Source organism: Mus caroli, unplaced genomic scaffold, assembly GCF_978045245.1.
Source record: "Mus caroli unplaced genomic scaffold, Mus_caroli_1 scaffold_13, whole genome shotgun sequence".
Classification (NCBI taxonomy): Eukaryota; Metazoa; Chordata; class Mammalia; order Rodentia; family Muridae; genus Mus; species Mus caroli.
In genome coordinates, this window is record NW_028227268.1 from 37,056,214 (window position 1) to 37,078,622 (window position 22,409).

At 38.6% G+C, this 22,409-nt stretch overlaps 1 protein-coding gene across 8 annotated transcripts in view; it reads right to left on the bottom strand.

The window, feature by feature from the left end:
• Positions 1-22,409, bottom strand: part of Bcas3 (BCAS3 microtubule associated cell migration factor) — a 481,599-nt gene that overhangs the window by 362,927 nt on the left and 96,263 nt on the right. For all 8 annotated transcript variants that reach the window (XM_021178140.3, XM_021178141.3, XM_021178147.3 and 5 more), the window contains exons 10-13: positions 19,716-19,792; positions 10,845-10,921; positions 6,250-6,333; positions 335-505 (exon numbers count right to left, since the gene is read on the bottom strand). In XM_021178140.3, the coding sequence (XP_021033799.1) occupies positions 335-505; positions 6,250-6,333; positions 10,845-10,921; positions 19,716-19,792 (409 nt within the window). The remainder of the gene's footprint in view (positions 1-334; positions 506-6,249; positions 6,334-10,844; positions 10,922-19,715; positions 19,793-22,409) is intronic.

Genomic DNA, 22,409 nt, shown 5'->3' on the forward strand with positions numbered 1-22,409 from the left:
AAAAATCAGGCAAGAAATGATTTATAAAACTACAAATCGGGGGCTGGTGATATGGCTCAGTGGGTAAGAGCACCTGACTGCTCTTCCGAAGGTCCGGAGTTCAAATCCCAGCAACCACATGGTGGCTCACAACCATCTGTAACGAGATCTGACTCCCTCTTCTAGAGTCTCTGAAGACAGCTACAATGTACTTACATATAATAAACAAACAAACAAACAAACAAACAAACAAGCAAACTACAAATCGCTTTGGGCAAAGTACCTTTGGGTTGACTCTAGCACGGGCTCCACCTTTCAGATAACACAATATCTTTCGACTGGGGTGCTTGCTTACCTGGCCCTCTCCAACCGTCTCAGTGTCTATGACTGTGATGATGCCTGGAACCAAGGGGCTCCGTCTTGAGTTGCAGTGTAGGGCAACGTCATCTTCTGTCACCCCTGAGGGCAGTGTACCTGTCAGTTGAGTTACCACTTTCCCAACCATCGTCAGGCCACTTTTCAGTGTCTACATAACAAGAGACAAAACATTAAGACTTACAACAAAATGTGAGGTCTAAACAGGAATATGTACTTGAATCAATTTCCTAGCCTCAAGCCCTTACAATAGCTTACATAGAAATAAACACCACAGATGTTCAGTTAGCCATTCAACGTGATTGGAAATGTCAGCAAAAACAGCACCAACGTTACTATGCTGCAATAATACCATAAGTAAGTGATAATAATTACAAGAACAGAGTTATTTCACTTACTAGGGGTATATATTTACAAAACTTTATATTTACAAAAATATTTCTTTTATTGTATCCTCTTAATGTACATATTTTAGAACATATGATTTAGAACAGAGCAGGACATGTGACAATGTTTTTTAAGTATTGTAATTCAATATCTAAGTGGGAAAAGATTCTAACTCTAAAATAGACCTGTGCCGTTATAAAAGACTACACATTGAGAGCAATGATAGTAACTATACTTATTTCTATAGAGAAAACTATACAAGTAACAGATTATTGAAAGAGATAATCTTCACAGGAGCCAGAACAGGCAGTCTAGACTACAATATTAAAGACCAGTTCTTCTGACTGTGGTGCTGATGAAAGCCTGGCATTACGGGGAAAATAACCTTACCTGGAATATGGAATATATTCTCTCATTCATTCATACTCTCTCTCTCCCTCCCTCTCTCCCTCCCTCCCTCCCTCCCATTTCATCCCTCCTGTGGGTGGGTGTGAGTGCCCATGTTTCTTAGTGGTCACTTACTTAGTTTAGTGCTCTTTGCCTCTTTTTTGTTGTTTGTTTTTTTTGTTTTTTGTCTTACTAGATTACTATAAAGATAAACATATTATTTCATAGGTACTTAGAGCCCCAATATGGAAATAAGACTTTCTACATTTTCTTGATTTCAGAGCAGCTCTCAAGACCAAATTTTATACTTTTAGATTTTTTCCCTCTGAATTCCTTATAAATTTCCATCTGAATTTCCTTATGTAGACAGAAAAAAAGTTAATTTTCCATGCTAGGGCTAAGGAAGAAGTTGTGCAAATGAGATTCTCTGATTACAATTATAAAATCTTGACTTGTGTTTACCAGTTCTCTCCTCACAGACTTATATCCATGTGTTTTCTCCCCACTGTGGTCAATTGATTTAATAAAAATTCCCAGGGTTTCTTCTTGTTATCTGATAACTTAACGCCAACAGTCTTAACAGAGCAACACCATTAGCACTAATGGATATAGGATAACTGATAGGGCAGGAAAGGTTCAAAACGGCCGGGGAGCCTGCGGCAGACCTGCCTGCAACGCAAGAGAACATATAATGTGTCTACACTTTTTTACAATCACATGGTCAGCTGCCTTGCTGCTACAATACTGTTCTGTGAGAGCACTTTTACAAAATAATCCGGGATTGAAGGAAATTTAAATATATTAACTATACTCCAGATTGTACAAAAATGCCATCCAATTTATCATCTCTATTCCTAGGTTGTACCTTGCTCTAACTATATTTTTGTAGCAAGTCTTTGTGCCTCTTACCTACTTGGATAAAGTGGGAAGACAGACAGACCACCAGTGTCCAAGGACTATAGAATCCTATCTGCTACCCTCGGGAACAAGTGCTTAACGATGTACTTCATTCTCATAGGATATGGATGTCACGAAAGACTGCTAAAATTTTACTTGAGTTATTTCTAAAGCAAAGTCTTCCTTGGTGCAGAAAGCACTCACCTCCCCTGGTTTCCTTACAGCTAATTTAATGGCTTCATCACACACTTGATGACTATAAAATTCAGGGGTGCATTTTGCTTTAAAGATGGTTTTATCAAGTCATTGTTCATTCCAACGACACACACATTCTTCGGGCCCTCGTGGATAAGGAACACCGCTTTCCTCTGTCTTCGTGCTGACTCTTCGTCTACCTTCTGCCCTGCTCCCCTGCACTTCTTTGCACTTTTTACATGCCCCAGTTCTAGTGCTATTCATTGCCATAAAAGCGTGAGCTGATACGCTCAGGGGCAAACACAGAGGATATACAACCAGACACGTTCACACTGAAAGGCTTGCTTGATAAGGCTTGGCTGCCTCTGCCCGGGAACAGCTCCATTAGCACTGATGGCGTGAGAGCGGCAGCTGAGGCATCTCAGAGGTTAACAGGCTTCCTGCTCTGCTCTCACATCAATACACTGGCGCCGGGTTCCCTTGGTCCTTCAGAGGCTTACTCAACAACACTAACAGAATTGGTGTAAGTCATTTCTTGTGAATTATTGAAACAAACATTTGGCTGCTAATTGAGGAACACTAATGTGTTTTATAATCACTGCAGTTTGAGATTTTAGCACAAAACAAAACAGTTGCAATTGATTTGTGGGTTTGTGCCCCCCTTGGCTTTGGTTCTTTGTGCTAGAATTCAGCAGAGAGAACTTTGCTGGTCATCTTATTCATGTATATTTTACTATGGAACTTTTGAGACCTGGGGCCACTCCTCAGCCACAGATGAGTTAGAATAAAAGAATCAAAGAAATCCAGGCCCCCTGGTGGGGTACCCAGGCCTAGGGATAATCTGTTCTTCTAGAAAGGTTCTAAAGATACTACGTGACACACCACATTTTTAGAATTAGGAAGTCATGTATTGTAATTACCCTTGCCAGAAACTACCATCTGATTAGTCTCCTCCCATTGTTTGGATTGAAACATAAAGGGCCTGCAAGGTGGCCGGGTATTGGCACCTGCCTGAAGTCTTAGCAGTTTGGGGACTGAGGTATGACGATACCCTTGAGTTCAGTGAAATGTTGGTGGGTTTCAGGAAACCATGTGACTGTAATACTAATGTGATTAGGGTTCTGCCTCTTCAGGGGTGGAGGGTACAACAGAAGAGCTAACCTCTTTTTGTATGCAATAGAGCTTTTAAACAAATCTTAGGATAACTTCTGAAAAATATGGAGGTAAACTTCGTAAGTGAGAACCTGAGGGCGTATTCAACACAACCAGGACTAACAAGCTTGATTTGCTCAAAGAGTTCAGCTATTCAACATGTAATCATTTTCAAAATTAGGCATAACCTTATTGCTCTTATTCTTATTAACTGCACTATGTATTCAGTCTTGTTTATTTTTGTATTTGTGTGTCTGAGCAAGATAGAGACAGACAGACAGACAGAAACAGACATGGTATTGCCATGTTGCACGGGAAGTCTCAAGCATATGAGCTCAAATGAGCCTACCAAACAGCTGAGACAACAGGTATACGAGCACCATACCTGCCGCATAATTATTTATCCTTAAATTACAGAAAGAACACTAAAGTAATCTTTGGAAGTTATGTCTCTTTGTGTGTATAGAGGCATGCAGAGAACATGGTGAGGCGAACTCAGATGGAGGCCAGAGGCTGATTCAGTTATCTTCCTCTACTGCAGCCCACCTTCCTTTAAAGTTGAAATGGAATCTCCCACTTGAGTCTAGAGCTTGCTGTTTGTCCAAAATGCCCAACAAGCAAGCCCCCAGGAGCCTTCTGTTTCCAAATCTCCCCGGCAATAGAATACATACCAGGCCATCAAACTTCTGTGTGAGTGGGAGTTGGGGTAAAGCACCTCATCTACCGAGCTGTCTCCTTAGCCCCTTTATTTCAAATAAATTTAATACACTCTGAACCGAAAAGTACACTGCTCATACCAACAATACAACAGCAATAAGAAAAGGAGGATTCTGGATTATACTAATTCATATAGTTACTATGCAAAATTGGAACTACTGCATTTCTTGGAAGGTCAGTTTTACAATAGATAATATGCCGTACCTTACAAGGAAAAACTAGCATCTGGAATAGAAATTACTGCAACACTGCAATTCTGTCTATGTACAAAAATCCACAGAACAGATATAAATTAAAATCACTCTGTGTCTGGGAGGTGGAGGCAGAAGAAAAAGAATTTTGTGGTCATCTTCAGCCATACTAAGTTTGAGACTAGCAGGGGCTACATGAAAGCCTATCTTAAAAATAATAAAAATACCATTAAATGAATTTTTAATGATTGGACAATATTTTAAAGGAACTTTAAAATATTCATGCTTTCAGATATAAATCCAAATAAATAGATGCTATATATGGATTTTTTCTGTTCAGTTTTCAAAACTAATGACAGACATTTAAGTTGGTTATAAATATAACTTAACTCAGGATTTAATATATGATTGAATGAAAAGTATACCTATAAATTTAACCTGTAGAGCTGTGGATACAGAACAGGAATGGAATACATGCTTATCACACATAAATTCAATAATAAATGCCCCTTTGAAATAAAAGTATTTTAAATTTAGTATCTTCAGGGAGACCAACAGTGTATACTCAGTGTCACATTCTGTAGCCTAGGCTGGCCTTGGTCTCACTGTGTACCCTAGACTAACCTGAATTTGCAGCAACTCTCCTGCCTCAGCCTCCCAAGTGTAACGATTACAATTGTAAGGCAACAGGACATGTTAAACTTAATTTCTTAGAGCCTAAATCAGGAAGCCCTGAACACACACCTCATATCCCAGTGTCGAGGTGTGGGATGTACAGGGTTCAGACTTGTCATTTTGAATTCATTACATCAAGCCTCATTTCTATATACCCACAACAAAACATTTTCTTAATGAACGCAGGCCCCTTCCCAGAACAAAAAAGAAAAGAGGAAAAAAAAAAAGAAAAAAAGAAATTAAATCCTCTAGAAACAAAGTACTAAACTGCAGCCCTAGGTCACTAAAAGTGATGTACAACCAGATCCACTAGGACAGACAGTTGAGTTCAAGAATTCAACATTCAAAACAGTATCCCTTTGTTAAATGCAGGGGGGCGGGGGGACACTCATGCGTCTGCCTAATTACTGTCTTTCTATATAAGAAAAGTAGAAATATAAACATACAGTGCTGTAAGTGTAAAGACATTTCCTTACTTTGCTTTCGACTGGAAAGTATGTAACGGTTCTCATCGAGCCCAGGGACATATTCTAATGCACATCATGCAAGCATTTGTGACAATCTTGAAGTATTTTTGTATTTAACATGAAACAGTGTGACCTTTGATTCCTTCTCTGTGGTCGACTTAGACTGTTGTCCTCTGAGCAGTTGTGCTTTTGATTACATGCTGTCATTCAGATTCACTCTGTCATCCCTATTATTAGAATTGTTCTGTTGTAGACTTCACAATTCAAAAGAATGGTGGTTGTAAGAAACCTTATAATCAGCTCAAAGTTTCACAGGCACCATCAAAATTAACCCTCACACGCACAGAGAGAATTCACTGGGCAAACATCAAGAGGGCCAGCCTCTAGATATGAAAGAATCTTTGAATGTGTCAGGGGACCAACTCAAGTTTTCATTAGGAATTTTTGGAGCCAAGAAATTCAAAACTAGTCAAAGATGCACAGGGATGTCCATGAGCCTGTCAGTGTAGTGGACAATGCACATCACAGAAGAACCCAAGTCTCTAGCTCAACCATGTACAGTCTGTTGCAAGATGGGATTAATTAGTTACCAGACCTGAATCCAGTTGCAATACACCTAACTTTTTAATGGAGTAAGTACAAACCATACAATCTTCACAATAAAACTATTAACCTCAAAAGATTAATTCTCACAGTTGGCAAAACATTCTGACTTCGCACATGTATTCGACACTTGTGAATGAGAGCAGATCTCCTCACGATTCAGCAGTCGAACCTGGCAATTGTTGCACACGATCACAACTTGTAGAAACTCGTGAGGTACTCACTTTAGCAGCACTAAGGACAGTGGCAGTGTAAGACTGAATGTTGTCTCCACAGGCTCCTCCACGGGACTGGTGACAGCGAATCAGCTGTGATGAGGAGGGGAGAACACATAGTCATTTTCTATTAAGCTGTTTAACTCTGTGTGCTATTAGACAGCAGCTATTTACCATGCATATTAAGGACACTGGGTGGGAATGTTTGCACTGAGTGTATTGCAGACAAAACAGCTAAAAGCCCTGCTGAGACACATTTACCCCTTTTTATATAATCTTCTGGTGCCACTAAGGCAGTTTCATGCTCAACTGTGGTTTTAATTACATGATGAACAGGCTTTAAGAATTCATAAACTCTGAAATGGTAGGATTCAGGGTCTGGCAGCCTTTCCATAAATAAATTTTAAAAACATAATCAAAGGACTTACATATAACTTCCTAACATTAAATATTTGACATACTAGCAAATTGGATGTTTTCTCCTCTTAATTCCTTACAAAAATTATAAAAAGAAACAACAAGCAAATATTTTAGGATATTTGCATATCCAATTGTGTCTGTGGGAAAGTGGACAGAATGTGCAGAAACCAAGCGCACACACGCACGCAAACTGTCCATGTCTAAGAGGACTTGGAACAGACTGAGCTTCCAATTATCAATGGTAATCGCAATTTTAATTCTCATGTGCTCAACAGAAACTCGGGTTCTAACTCTTCACTGGCAACAACATGCTTGTATTTGCCAAAAATGATTATAATTAAGATTCAGGTGAACATTTTTAAAGTTGGGTCAACATCAGAGAATTAGGACAGCATGATATTGTGATAGTTATTTTCAAGACCTATGAAATTAATTCAAGAAAAAAATATCAGCCTTATATGACCTGTATCAAATTTACATATAATCCTTTTATTCCTCACATTAATATGAATATAACAGACTAGAACACCTGGTACATGAAGCTAAGCTATTATTGAATCACGATGAGTAGATTGCAAGGTGTCTGATCGGTAAACATATCTGTCACAAATTACAATGTGGAAAGTGACTATTTTAGCTAATAGAAAGAATGGCTTCTTCATTCAACTACAGATCCACATTCAAAAATTATGAAAATTATTCCTCTGCTGCCTCCTGCTGCTTAAAAAGAGAAAGGCAGGATTGCAAAGGCTGAAACCTGCTCCCTGCAACAAGGTATTAGAGTACTCTTGGACAGCAAACATCCTTGCCCACTAAACCATCTCACCATTGGAACAAGAGCAAAGCAAATACATATATTTTAATAAATACATAAAAAGTAAAAATAAATGATCTCATATTAAAAGTAGACTTAAAATATTTAAAGTCAAATGGAAAAATAACCAATATAGTCAGAAACACAGTATACAAAAATTTATATTCACAACATTTTTTAAACTAAATTAGCATAGAGGTGGACATAAAATAATCTTAAGCAACATGGCCATTAATGAGCAAATAAACTATTTTATGTTTGTAAAAGGAAAATAAATAGCTACATGAACATTTTATATATATATATGCATATATATATATTGGTATAGAAAATATGAATATATAAGGAAATATACACATTAACTCATAGTCCAAGTAAAGTGGAGGAAGACCAGAAGAAAAAGATGACCAAAAAATAAATAAATAAGACGAGATGGTGACACAGCTCAGCAGATGAGGGCATTTGTTGCCACACCTGAGTTCAATGTCCAGAAACCACATGGTAAAGGGGAAAAGATGACTCCTCTAGGTTGTTCTCTGCTCCATACATGCTTGTGTACATGTATACATGCAAATAAACACACACACACACCCCATAACAAATTGTACCCTATGAAGACAGCTGAACTGTGCACCTGCAGTTTCAGGCAGTAGTGGCAGTGGGCATGCCTGTTGAGGTGGAACAGGTGAGCAATTCTGTACTACTTTTGAAATACAGGAACTGAATAAAAGATGCTGACATCCAAGTCTCCGATGCAAAGGAAAGGAAGAAACTATGAAATGGGGAACGTGGGGCCAGTATGAACACAAACACTTTATATTTATATCATGAGAATGTGCGTATATAGATGAACAAATATGTACACTTTCCCATTTTCTGTATGTAAGTAGCACGTATGTATATACTAGATGTTTCCATTGAAGAGTTCTATAAAGACACACACTGGAGCACAAAGACCCACAGAACAAAGCTGACTTTCTCAAAAGAACCAGACAGAGATGGAGGGGGGGATGGAACCTACCAAGTAACTCCCAGCTTCCTGTGATTGCTCCAGGAAGACGTGACAGCTCTGGCCTCCGAGGGCACTTGCAGATATGCACATTCCCACACAGAGACAGATACACACAGCACACAAGCAACTCACAAACAAATAAAAACAATAAAACCTTTAATAAGTGCAAGGTGAAAGAAGATCCAGGAAAATGGTTCTGTGGATAAGAGCATTTGCAGCTGTGCACACGTGAATGAGGATCTTCAGGGAAGCACAAAAGTGCCCAGCAGGGCCACACATGCCTCTGTGAAACAGATTGTGAGGAGCCAAGACAGGAAGCATGCTGGCCACCAGCCTACCTTCAGGTTCAGTGAAACCTTTGTCTCAAAAAAGAATAAGAGAAGATGGCACCTGACACCAACCACACACACATGCACTCAAACACACTCATGGCCCAAGTACCCAAAACTCCATGTAAGTAACTGTTCTGTGCAGCTCTTTCTGTCCACCATGCACATACATACACTGCTTCACATTATGTGACAGGAAACATTCAAGTGTGTGTCTGCAAAGGCCACGCAACTATCAAGGGAGTTGCTTCTCCACAAAACCAGTATGTAACTAATTGTAGCTCCAACTGCAAATGTGCAGCTTCCCACACGTGCCAAGGGACAGTTTACACACTTTCTTCATGCATGTCTCCAGCACTCAAGGGAAACGCATGACGAATATAAACACTAGGAGACACCATTATGTCACCCTATTTAACTGTAAGAAGAGAATCGTTTGAAAAGAATCGTTTGAAAAGAGCTATTTTTATGGGAAAATAAAGAGACCAAAAGAGAAGGAGTATAAATAGAGCACTCAGTAACATGCAAAATATCTTAATTTTTGCAGACAGGCTTTTGGAAAAGGAATTAAGGACTTCATCTAGAAAAATGGTATTTGTGAGCCCATTCTTGATTCTATGCATTCCGGAGGCCAGTTGATTTATGAGTTCTGTGGCTTTACCAAGTGCTTACTTACTGCACCACATCCTGATTTTGTCAAGAACTGTTTTGTATTATTTCATAATATTCTCAAGACACAATAACCATGTAACCAAGAAAAATGAAGCAAGAATGTTAATCCTTAAAACCAACAGGACTTTTTAGACTTTATTCTACATTTACAGGTGGAGTCCTAAATGGTATAAGATTTATACCTTATTTTGTAATTTAAAATTTATGATTTACTGGACTATATATAAAGCTTTAAGATATTAAAAATACATGTGGCAACCTTTAATATTATAGCAAATATATATAGTTATATCCATGTAAATACATATAAATACACACACACAGAGATATATATGTATATATATGCATTTGTATGTCCTACAAGGCCTTGTGTGTGCTTTAATTATTAAAACAAATATAGAATCTAGTTGTTGACCATATAGGGGCAATAAAATTGTCCCGTATCATATGATTCCAATCTAGTCAAGACAAAAGGCTTCACAATTATTCCTGGAAACTGCTGTCTTTTAGCAAGCATTGCTAGGATAAGCTATCTCAATGTTTTAATTAATACTAAATAATCTCTGGGCAAAAGTTCCGTGAAGAAGCCAGACTAGAACAACAAAGGCTCTACAAAGCCTTTATTTAAGGACAGCTACCATGTGGTGACACATGCTGCTAGTCCCATTACTTCAGGATATCAAGTTCAGCCTGAGCTGAAAAGAACCTGTCACAACAACAAAGGAAGAAAATAGGATTTTTCTGTTTTAGGACAATACCTAATCTCTAATTAGGTAATGGACTGTTTTAGGGCTTACAATATAAGGCTGGCCTGGGCACCCCAGGTATGGTGGTAAGAATATGCTTGGCCCAAGGTGTGGCCATGTTGGAGCAGATGTGGCCTTGTTGGAAGAAGTGTGCCACTGTGTGGATGGGCTTTGAGAGCCTCCTCCGAACTGCCTGGAAGTTAGTCATATTAGCCTTCAGATGAAGATGTAGAACTCTCAGCTCCTCCTGTACCATACCAGCCTGTATGCTGCCATGCTCCCACCTTGATGATAATGGACTGAACCTCTGAACCTATATGCCAGCCCCTTGTAAGAGTTGCCTAGTTCATGGTGTCTGTTAACAGCAATAAAACTCTAACTAAGACACCAGGTGAGCCCTGTCTTGAGGTGACCATCCTGACTATGACTTCCAAGTGCTACATACACAGCTATGTGCCACCAGACACAGCTATGAATCCTTAACAGTCAGAGTAGCAGTGTATAAATAAAGGCAAACAAAATAAAACATTCACAACTAGTATTCACCAACAGTATCAATATTCAGCATCAATAGTCAACCAAAACTAACCCACATCTGCGCCAAGTCTTACCTTATTTTCTGCATAAGCAAGCCAGCGGCTCCCAAGAGCAATGGGATTCATGTTTGGCCCAGGACAAGGATAACAACCTGCAAGTTCCAAAAAACAGTATTAAGAATTTCTATAATACCTTTTCCATGAATGTATCACTTCTTGGGGAAAATAAAAAAAAAATTTAAAACTTCTTAAAATTCAAATAATAGTATTCATTGATTTGTTTTGCTTTGGGACAGGGTCTCTCTATGTACTCCTAGCTGTCATGAAACTCACTACATAGACCAAGTAGGCTTGAACTCATACCAATCTGCCTGTTTCTGCCTCCCAAGTGCTGGGGTCAAATGCGTGCATGACATGCCCAGCCCAGTATTCCTTATTATAATACTTAAATACTTATACTTTCCCCACTTCTCTAGAGACTCTCCTGCAACTAAAGCAGGAAGACCTGGAAGTCACTTCATTAACTAAAGCCTCTATACTGTAATTCCTGAAGAACAAGATGAAGTTACAAGGAAATGACTCAAGTTCCTAAGTAAAGTTCACAAATTTAAGAAGACGTTTTGGAAATCATTATTTCCACAATAATACTAGGAGATTCCACATGGGATCCAAGCTCGTATCTCTTTCTCAGTAGCCACACAACTCTTCAAAATGTCCTCAAATTTTCAAAAAATTAAAAAAAAAAAAAAGAAGACTTTTTGGAGAGGACAGAAAGTCTAAAATGGTAGGAAGGGCGAAAAAGCAATTATATCCATGTGCAAACGTATCAGAAAGAAAATGATGCTACAACGGTGGAAAGGGAGGGTGAAGAAACGTGGGCAGTGAGCAACATCAAAGGATGCCTCTGTAGCAGGATGCAGGAAAACCAGATGATGTCATATGTCTTCTCCCAGTGCCAGCTGCTGAAACCAACAAGTGAAATTAATAGGATGTGTCTACTATTGTTACTTCTGAATTCTTAGTCAGGGGCTCACAGGGATCTGCCCTCTTCTCTTTATGTTGGATCTCTCCTGCCTATCAGGGTGTCTAGGGAATCAGGATGGTGCTATCACTGCTAAAGGCATGTTGTGTTGGCACACAGAAAACAAGGGCATCCTGAAGACTGTACAAAGACAACACACACAAACAGAAGTGCCCTACTGTGTAGTATGAAGTACTTGGAGATTTGAAATTCACATCATTTCTGTTATAATGAGACATCTAAATGCTAAAATCACATTAGAGGTAGTTATTCTCCAGAATTAGCTTTAAAAACCAAAAAGGAAGGTTTAAGAGAGAACACCAGGACATATAGGCCATGCTAAGACTAGAGATTGAACTAAGACCAAGAAAGATTGCCTCAAAAAAAAAAAAAAAAAAACTAAACTAAAAATCTAAACAATCTAATTTTAAATCAACTCCCATAACCATTCCCACTGATACTAGATGCTTCTACATCTCTTCTTTGATTCTAACCTAAGGAAGACACCTCCTGGCTCCAGGGTCTCATAGAGTGGAGTACAAGCAAATCGTTTTCAGAACACTATTTTACAGCTAGTATCAGCCGCAGATCATTATCCCAGACGAATAGGCATAACGCCTCTAACAATTAACTGTGACCTCTAACTAACTATAAAAACAAGTGAACTGTGTCGAGAGTAGAGATTTAAAACTCTGAAATATTACAAGGAATTCAAAGATGTTTACAATGCCATTTAAAAAAGTAAACAGAGGCAACTGGGCATTAGCAAAACTGGGGCTTTCAAATTAAAATCAAGATAGAAGGAATCCAAGAGCCCCATATCAACTCCTATTCCACAGAAGACAATTGTAGTGACCACTAAGGGCACTGAGGAAGGAGGTTGCAGGGAGATTGGCCTAATTTCTTGTTCAGGTAAAGAATCTTAAAGGCACAAGAAAATGATGCAATTTTACCAGAAACCAGGCCAGAAAGCTGTTCCGAACAGAAGTATAACTTGAACATAGTTGGAAAACAAGACTTCAATACTCTCAGGCCTATAAGCCTGAGAGGACCAGAAAGGCCTCAAACTCTGCGGATCTGCTTACCTCTTCCTCCCAAAAGCCAACACAGAGGCTAAAGGTAACACTACCCCATCATGCCCACCTCAGTCCACTAACCTTTAACAAACATACCCGAGCAAATCAATGGTCAAAGTTACCTATATACTAATGAACCTGGACACCACATACAAAATGTCCTTCAGAGCTATAAAAATGATGAGCAGTTAAGAGCACTTCTTGTTCTTGCAAGGGACCCAGCCTCAGTTCCACCCCGTATCCCCATGGCATCCCTCAGCCTTCTGCAACCCCAGTTACAGGGGATCGGAAGCTTTCTTCTGACCTTTAAGGACATCAGGCTATGGACTCATAAACATAAAAATAGTAAAATAAATGAATCTTAAAAAAACTGTTTAATTTGTTCAGAAAAGATGATATTTAAAAGTACAACATGAAGCCAGGTGTGACCTGCACGCCTTTAGTCCTAGCACTAGGGAGGCAGAGGTAGATGGACCTCTGATTGGAGGCAAACCTGGTCTACAGTTTAAGTTACAGAGCAGCCAAGGCTAAACAGAGAAACCTTGTCTCTAAAACAAAACAAATAAAAACCAAAATGAGGAACTCTGCATGTGTCCTCAGGTTTAGAATAACAGTTTCATACATTTGACAATACACAGCTTTGGCTGAAAAAAAAATTTTAAAGAACCCCATCAATATGAAAAACAGGCACTGGAGAGATGGCCCAGTGGTTAAAACATTTGCTGCTCTTGCAGAGGAGTTCGGTTCAATACCAGTACCCACATGGCTTACAATCTCCTATAAACTCCAGTGTCAGAGATCCAATCCTTGCTCTGGCATCTGTATGCAGAAGGTACATATATGACACAAATATACAGATACAGTCAAAACACTCACAACATAATCAGGAAGCAAAAGGACAAGCAGCAGAATGGAGGGACATATCTGTAACCTATAAGTGACAGGTGACACATTTTAGAAAACAAGAAAACAATTCAATAATGAGTTACTTTTAAATTAAAAATGAACTAAGGCATAAATTATCAAAGGTATGAAAAGTAACCAGAATAACTGACCATCAGGAAAAAATATATAATAACAAAAACTTGCAATCAAATGTTCATAGACAAGAAAACAGAAAGCACACACACACACATTAAAAGCTGGAATGTTCTCAGGTTCACACGAATGTCACCCATAACATTCCAGAAGGATACAGAAAGTAATTTCTGTTAACCGATTTACAGATACATGTCTAATACCCATGAAATTTAGGATTATTAAACAAGAACTAAGAACTGGTGCTCAGGTATGATGATGGGTGTGTCTATAAACCACCCTTGGGAAGCAAAGGCAGGAGTATAAGGACTTCAGAGTCCACCTGGGCTACATAAACCCAGGCTAAGGGGTTTGAAAGGGGAGTGGAAGGAGGGAGGGAGGTGAGGCGGAGAGGGAGGACACAGACAGTGAGAGGGTGGAGGGATAATGAAGGCTGCAAACAGGGCCGAAGGATATCTCTAAGCTCTGTTAGACAGCAGCCATAAGATCCAATGTTAGATCAGAGTACTCTGAGCGCAACCCAGAAATATGCACACAATTTGGGAGCTGACTGAGACATCATACCTATGATTAATGGCCTTTTAAGGTTCTATGGGCTTAGAGAAACTTTGTATTTTATTCTCTGTTCCTCTGTGTGTATATGAAACATATGATTTTGAGCACTTTGCCATCCAAAACCTCAAGAGGTGGGAATAACGTGCAGTGAACAGAAAGCGACAGTTTAGGTCACCGCACATATACACATGTGCAGAATTTTCTGCACAGGACCAAGAAACATCAGAGAAGCCTCTTGCCTTATGAATAACCCAAAGCCATGGAGGTAAATTTAACATATAAACTGACCCAGAAGGCAGGGCTTACCAATCCTTCATGATTCATATTACAAACGTAGGGAGTGGTAGTTACAAGGCAGCCTGAAAAATATATAAATCAAGCAAGCTTCTCTTACCCAAAATTATAACTTTGCATTTTAAAGCTACTTTAAACTCATTTCCATGTGTTCCATGTGTTGCTCATCATTAACATAAACAAAGAACAGACATTCTAACACTAATAACATTAGGACTGCACAAAGTAACTTTCCTTCTCAAACTGAAAACACAGGCAGATGCAAGGAGACTGTTTATCAGACACTCTGGTCTCTCTGGAGACTCTGTATCTGCCTTTCAACTTCAAAGGATCCTTAAAATGACTACTAATGACATCTATCAGTCTTTGTCTTTTGTTTTCCTAATCATCCCTGGGTTTTAGATTTCCACACTGGACAGCTGCTTAAGTCCAACTTCTCTGTACATCCGAACAAAGGTGTCTCCTTTCTCGTCCTGTTGGATGCGCTCTGTTACCAGTTCTCTATCAGCTCCCTTTACCCCGCCCATCCACTCTTTGGCACAAATCCCCATGATGCCCGCTCTGATGGGCACCGAAGACTCTGCTCATTTTACAATAGTCGCATTGTATTCATGCATAACTAAGGCCTTCAGCTAAGAATGCATTATGCAAAAGCTTCCCATTCTACTTCAGAAGCTAAATGTCTGCACGAACAAAATGACATCCTCACTAAGTAGAGATCTTGTAACTCTTCACAGGGTACAATCTTACTTCTTTCTGAACAGAGTACCAGGCTGGAGATGCAGCTGAGTTGGTATATGCCTTCCCTGTCTCATACCAAACTACAGGCTCCATCTACAGCACTGTAAAACTAGGCATGACTGACCTATAATCCCAGCACTCCAAAAATGGAGGCATGGAGATAAAAGATGAGGCCACCCTGAACTACATGAAACTCTTTTTAACAAACAAACTACCACAGTGGGTATAATAAATGAAGAGCAGACACATGCTACAGGCAAATGTGCTACCTCAAAACCCAATGCAGCGTGCCCACCTCCCAACACTTCTGTCAATCTCTGCATCAATCAAAATTAAAGCATAGAAAAATATGTGAGATCTGTATCAACTTAAACACAGTTAAGAAATTACCTGAAAGTTTGGAATAGTGCAGAAACTGGAGAAAAACAAGGCTCAATAATGTTATGGAGTGGCACTGTTTGCCAGCTGCATATGAATTTAATCACACTGAATTTGGTTTGAAATGTTTTTATTAGTGGTGAGGGTATGTTAAATTTTGCTTTACTTGAAATAGAGTCTCAATAGCTAAAGCTGTCCTGGAACACACTTATGTAGCCAGGCTTCAAATTCACAGCAATTATCTTGTTTCTGCTTCCGAAATGCTAGAATTTCAGGTAGAAGCCACCACCATGCCAGAAATCATGACTTAAATCTATTGAATGATGGTGTGATGCAGTGATCCTAATTCTTGCTGATGATGACATTCATCATCAAGCTTTGTTAACTACAAGTCACTTGGATAAAACTCAATCCCTGGAGTTCAGAACTGAGACCGGTAAGTCCTAGAGGAGGGTACAACAGGGACAGGGACTGACTAAATAAGGAAGCTCCACACTGCAGAGACTGCAACAGGTATTACTTATGGTAGGAAGCAAGAAATCAAGGGTTTCTATTGTTGTTTTCTAAACACTTGATGATTTCTTTGTTTTTTGTTTGTTTGCTTGGTTTAGATTGGTTTGGTTTGGTTTGGACTGGGGACTGAGCCCAGTGCCTCACACAAGCTACACAAGGACCCTAATATATCCAACCCCAGTTCCTTTTTACTTTTTATTGAAAAAGTTTCTCACTAAATTACATGGACATGACTTGAACTTGAAATCCTCCTGCCTCATCTCTCTAGTAGTTTGTCAGGATGACTGCAATCTCTACTAATAGAGGCTTTAAGGCATCCCCAGTACATGAGTCATTGCACATATTCTGAGAGAGTATGTGAGAATCCCCTGGTGGTGGAATACAAGACAATGATGGCTTAGCTGTCAGTTGTATGTCACTTACAAGGGACCAGAAATACTGTAGACACTTGCTGATCTCTGAACAATTCACACACTATGCAAGGGTACAGAAACACAAGGTTAAATATTTAGAAATATTCAGTAAAGAACACCCACTGAGACACACACACAGGGATGGTAAAAGACAGAGAAATAAAGACTAGAGAGGGAAAAAAACAGTAAGGAATGCCTATTACCCTAGCACTCGGGGGCTGAGGCAGAAGGATAACAAATTTACTATCATTGTGGGTACAAACTGAGAAAGATTCTGTTGAAAGGGAAGAAACAGAACAAGACAAGAGAGAAAGGGAGGGAGGAGAGTGGAGGAGGAAGGACAGGAGGGGAAAGGATAATAAATAAGTAAATAAATAAATCTATGCTATTATACTAACATTAATACAAAGAAATTTCATTGAAATATAGAGTGCAAAGCACCAACTCTACCTTCAGTGCATCCAAAATATTAAGTATAAAATATTAATCCAATGCTAATAAAATTATATATTTTTGTTTTAATTTGAATGTTACAAAATAATTAAGCCTCTGTGTTCTTTAAGTCAAACAGTACAGATAATATAAAAATGTAATTAATGTAATTATGTATGTGTTGCTAGCACTCATGAAAAGGCTGCATGTATTTGCTAACTAAGTTGCTAACTAAATACCATACCAATAAAACATGCCCTAAGCCTACCTGGCTTAATTATTTGTCCATAATGAAAGTATATTTTAAAGTGTATGTTAAATGAATTGCTGATTTTGCAGCTAAATATCCACTTAAAAAGTAAATTATAACTCAGTAAGTTAGGTCAGGAAGTCAGCTGGAGATGTCTGAGTTCAAGTCAAGCCTGACTCTGTCATATGCATGAGGATAAAAAAATTTAAAAAGGCCCAGCAGTGGTGGCGCACGCCTTTGATCCCAGCACTTGGGAGGCAGAGGATTTCTGAGTTCGAGGCCAGTCAGAGTGAATTCCAGGACAGCCAGGGCTACACAGAGAAACCCTGTCTCAAGAAAAAAGAAAGAAAAGAAAAGAAGAGAAGAGAAGAGAAGAGAAGAGAAGAGAAGAGAAGAGAAGAGAAGAGAAGAGAAGAGAAGAGAAGAGAAGAGAAGAGAAGAGAAGAGAAGAAAAAAGAAAAGAATTTTAAAAAGGAGGAGGAAGAGGAGGACAATGACTGGAAGTAAGGTATGGGTAGTTAGGTAAGGGTGTTCTTTCAAGGAATTGAGCAGTGTGAGTACACTGTATAAAATTTCCAAAGAATTAATAAAAATATCATAAATACTGTAAATAGGCTCTATAAGGAAATTATCTCAAAAAGATACATATCCCAGGCTGGCAAGATGTCTCAGCCGGTAAGAGCACTGACTGCTCTTCCAAAGGTCCTGAGTTCAAATCCCAGCACCACATGGTGGCTCACAACCATCTGTACAGCTATATCTGACACCCTCTTCTGGCGCATCTAAAGACAGCTACAGTGTACTTATGTATAATAATAAATAAATCTTTGGGCTGGATCAAGCAGGGACTGAAGTGAGCAGGGCCAACTGAAGCAAGCAGAGGTCCTAAAATTCAATTCCCAACAACCATATAAAGGCTCACAACCATCTGTACAGCTACAGTGCACTCGCATACATTAAATAAATAAATAAATATTTAAACAACAACAACAAAAAAAGATACATATCTCAATCATTGCTCAAAAGGAACCTCACAGGCCCAGCGCAGAACACCCTCTTCTTGCATCTGAGTGTACATATACATACATATACATTTTTATGAACAAATAAACCTTTAAAAGAAAACCAATCATGTTAGTCTCCACCACTCCATTTTAATGTTGTAAGACCCTGAATTGATAGAGAAATAACAACCAGGAAATATATGCTGGAGTCAAGTTAGAAGGGACTCGACAGAGACTCCTAGCACTGAAAATAATAATAGTCACAAAATCAGAGAAAACAATTAAGGGCATAAGGGGATAGGACAGTCTTACAATTCTTTATGGTCCACAAAATGTGACACATGCACTGTACTGAATTGTCACATCTTACTGCATGTAGTACCAGATGCATGTAATTATCTGTAATATATAATGAAGTTATAACAAAGAAATTGCCCAATAAGTAAAGGAACAATATCGACATACACTACTACCTGAAGCCTAACATAGGGTAGCTACTCAGCAAACATCTTGTAAGTCTGTACTGTATTTCAAGTTCATTGCAAAATGGAGACCCACTAAACTATTTCTGTAAGATATACGTATCAGACTCGTTGGGGAAAACTATTAACTTAGTTGGCTGCAGGAAAAACGAAATTAAAAAACTGCTCTGTCACAGACTCACTAGGGTACAGGACAGCTAGCTGACCCTGGTTGGCATGTCCGGATTGTCTCTGTCCTGTACAAATGAGTATGGCAAGCCTGCATATTGCAGCTCTCAATATTATCAATCTATCCCTTACTTCCCACCCTCCCGTTTCAATCCTCTGCTTCTCTTTAAAACCTAGCACTAAATTCGTGTTTGAAAACAGCTTGAAACTAGATTCTATGCTAATTTCTGCGCTCCTGACAGCAGTGAAAGTCATGGAGCAAGACAGGGGAGAGTGAAAAGTGCAAATGGAAAACCCTTCCCACAGCACCGCCAGTCACTTTTTTAAGTATGCAAAATGTTTAGTGATGGGACAGCAGCTTCATAAAAACAGCTACAGCAACCAGTGAGAACCACTCAGTTCAAGTGCAGGAGAAAACCTTACACCATGTACAGAAAGACCAGGAAAGCCTCTGCCTTATAAGTAATGGTGCCCACAAGAATCACAGGATGAGGCTGTGTCGAAACTCATGGCTGACAGAATCAAGTCAGCAACAGAGACACAAACACACAAGACACAAAGTAAAAGGATTTGGTACGTACTTGTGACAAAAAATTTTTTTGTGAAAGTACAGCTATCAAAGGCAGCAATTTTCTCCTGCAAGACTACGACGAGGATCCTAAAAGTAGAGAGGAAAAAACCAGAATAGGGACGTGAGTAAACGTGAGATTCTATGAACTGAGTCATAAATAATTAAATTATACGTTTAAAACATTTTAATACATAGAATAAAAAAAGCAAACTAAAAATCTTAAAAGTAAAAACAATGAAATTTTTCATATAAACAAAGAAAGTGACAGTTATTCTACAGCTGAAAAGTGGCCTACGAACACTTTCATTTTCATATTCTCAAATTAAACAGACAGCATTGAGAATGAATAATATTAACCAGTTGGGTACTTACTAAAAGTAGTAATCAATGATATTTAAAGGCAGCATTAAATATAAAATGGCTTTATGTAATCTATCGCTCTAAAGATTGTAGAATTTCTCAGCACATCCAACAAAACCGGAGACATTTGCAGTGAGCATAAGTCAGCATTTCTCGGTGAGTCAGTATATTAGAATTTAGTAACAATCGGCATAAACCGTAATTTCAGAGAACAAAGTTTACAAATAATCAGGGTAATAATTTATAAAATAAAGAATGCATAATTCCACTAATACTTTGATGTAAGGTAAAATTGCTAAAATACATCACAAATATTGAATTAAGAGTTTACTATTTCTTGCAGAAATACAAAAACACAAACTTAATGATTACTTTAAAAAATCATCCTTAATATTAGATAATCCAAATAAATCTTATTTTAACTTAACATGCAAATCTAATTGACAAATGCTAAAAACTGATCAGGAAAATATTATGATTTATTGTGTAAAAACACACCAAACAAGTCTTGTAAAAGTAGAAAACTTCCACTTACTGATGCAGAAGAATTCTAAATACTATTACTCCTATTATGCCATTGCTATTATTATTCAGCTGTCTGTTGAAAACTCATCTGGTGTTTGTTAGCTGTTTTATTGTTACTAATCACATAATCTGTGGAATGTTCTATATATTATACACTTGTGCATATAATAGACAGAGACACTGTCCCCATAAAGTACACAATAAACTTCATTTGTGTCCTATCTGTAAAGACTGTCCCAAGCCCTCTCACAGCCTTCCTCAATTCCTCACACTCCCAGCGCCTTACAGAGGCAGGATCAAGGTTCCTGTTGTTCCCTCAGACAATATCCATCACTTAAAAAAAAAAAGTCAAATAATGGAGTGCACAAAAAAATTAGAAAACAAACAAACAAATAAATCCAGAACCTATTCAGGCAGCAGAACCTTCCCCAGGCATGGTGAAGCATGCCTGTGGTCTCAGCAACCCAGCAGGCTGAGGAAGGACGATCAAAAGCTCGAGAGCACCTCAAACTATATATATAGTAAGATCATATCTGAGGATAAGTACATAAAGACAGTGAGACACACACAAACAGGATTACCAGAACCAAAGAAAGAGTTCTGCATTCTCTATGTGTGAGTGTTGAAAGGGGCTTGGGTGTTTTCTCTCCTCTTAAATTCTCTTTTAAAAAATCCTTTGTGTGCTAGATGCAACTCAGAACCTTCCGCCGTCTAGCAGAAACACTCTGGCTGAGCTACATTACATTCTTTCTTCATTTTCTAATAAAAATCATGAAATCAAGAGACAATGAAACTACAAAATAATCAAGTTAAATTATACGTAAATCGATATATAAAAACACAGATAATTTCAAGTATCCTATTTTTAAAAGTACCTTAAATCTGTAAAGTGGAAGAATAAGAATATAAATAGTAACCAACCAAGATAAGGTAAACACTAAGAGCATGCAAGTCACTGTAGTACTTGCCACTAGTCACAAAGTCAGTGCATAAAATAGTGACATAATCAGAAAACATAACCAAACATATATACATGGGACCAATAACCAGAAACTCAAAGTAAGCAAATGGGCACTAGAATTAAAAAAAAAAAAAAAAAAGGAGGAGGAGGAGGGGGAAGAGGAGGAAGGAGTCATGCATTCCACCAACTCCACTTAAAAATAAACCTGGCAGGACTGATGAAAGAAAGGAGAAAGAGCTCCGTCCTCACCCATCGCCCGACACTCCAGTCATCACACAGACCAAACACAATCGCTACAAACAGCCTAGTGCCCAGGGGTCAACAAAGACAAAGATAATTGAAACTATACCAGCAAAATGTAATGTCTATGAATAAAATGCTAAACAAAACGTACCAAAAAGAATTTTTAATACTAACTAGCCTGGGCTCTGGTCCTAGATCTGGATCTGGCAATAAATTGCTCTGCTTGCCTTCTCCCCACCACACTCCACCCTGTCATCCATCAGAAATCATGAAAATCGCCTAACTAAAACCCCAGTGTATATACAATTCTGAGGTAGAAAAGTTTTACATTTACAAGAAACAGGACACCAAATAGCAAGGAAGAAACTCTCAGTAGATAAAGTCAGGTAAGCAGGGAGCAAAAAGGTGTGACACACATTACTGTCAGCTACAGGAATGAGTGCACAGGAGAATTTAGAGCAGAGAGAACTCATGTCCACCTTAAACTTGAGGGATAAATTTTGGTACTATAATAAAAGTGGGTGTGCCTGGTGGAATACAGACATTGAAACAGCATACAGCCAGCGGGTTAGAACAGGATAGAAGCAGGTGTAGTGAGAACTGATCAAGCTCTAT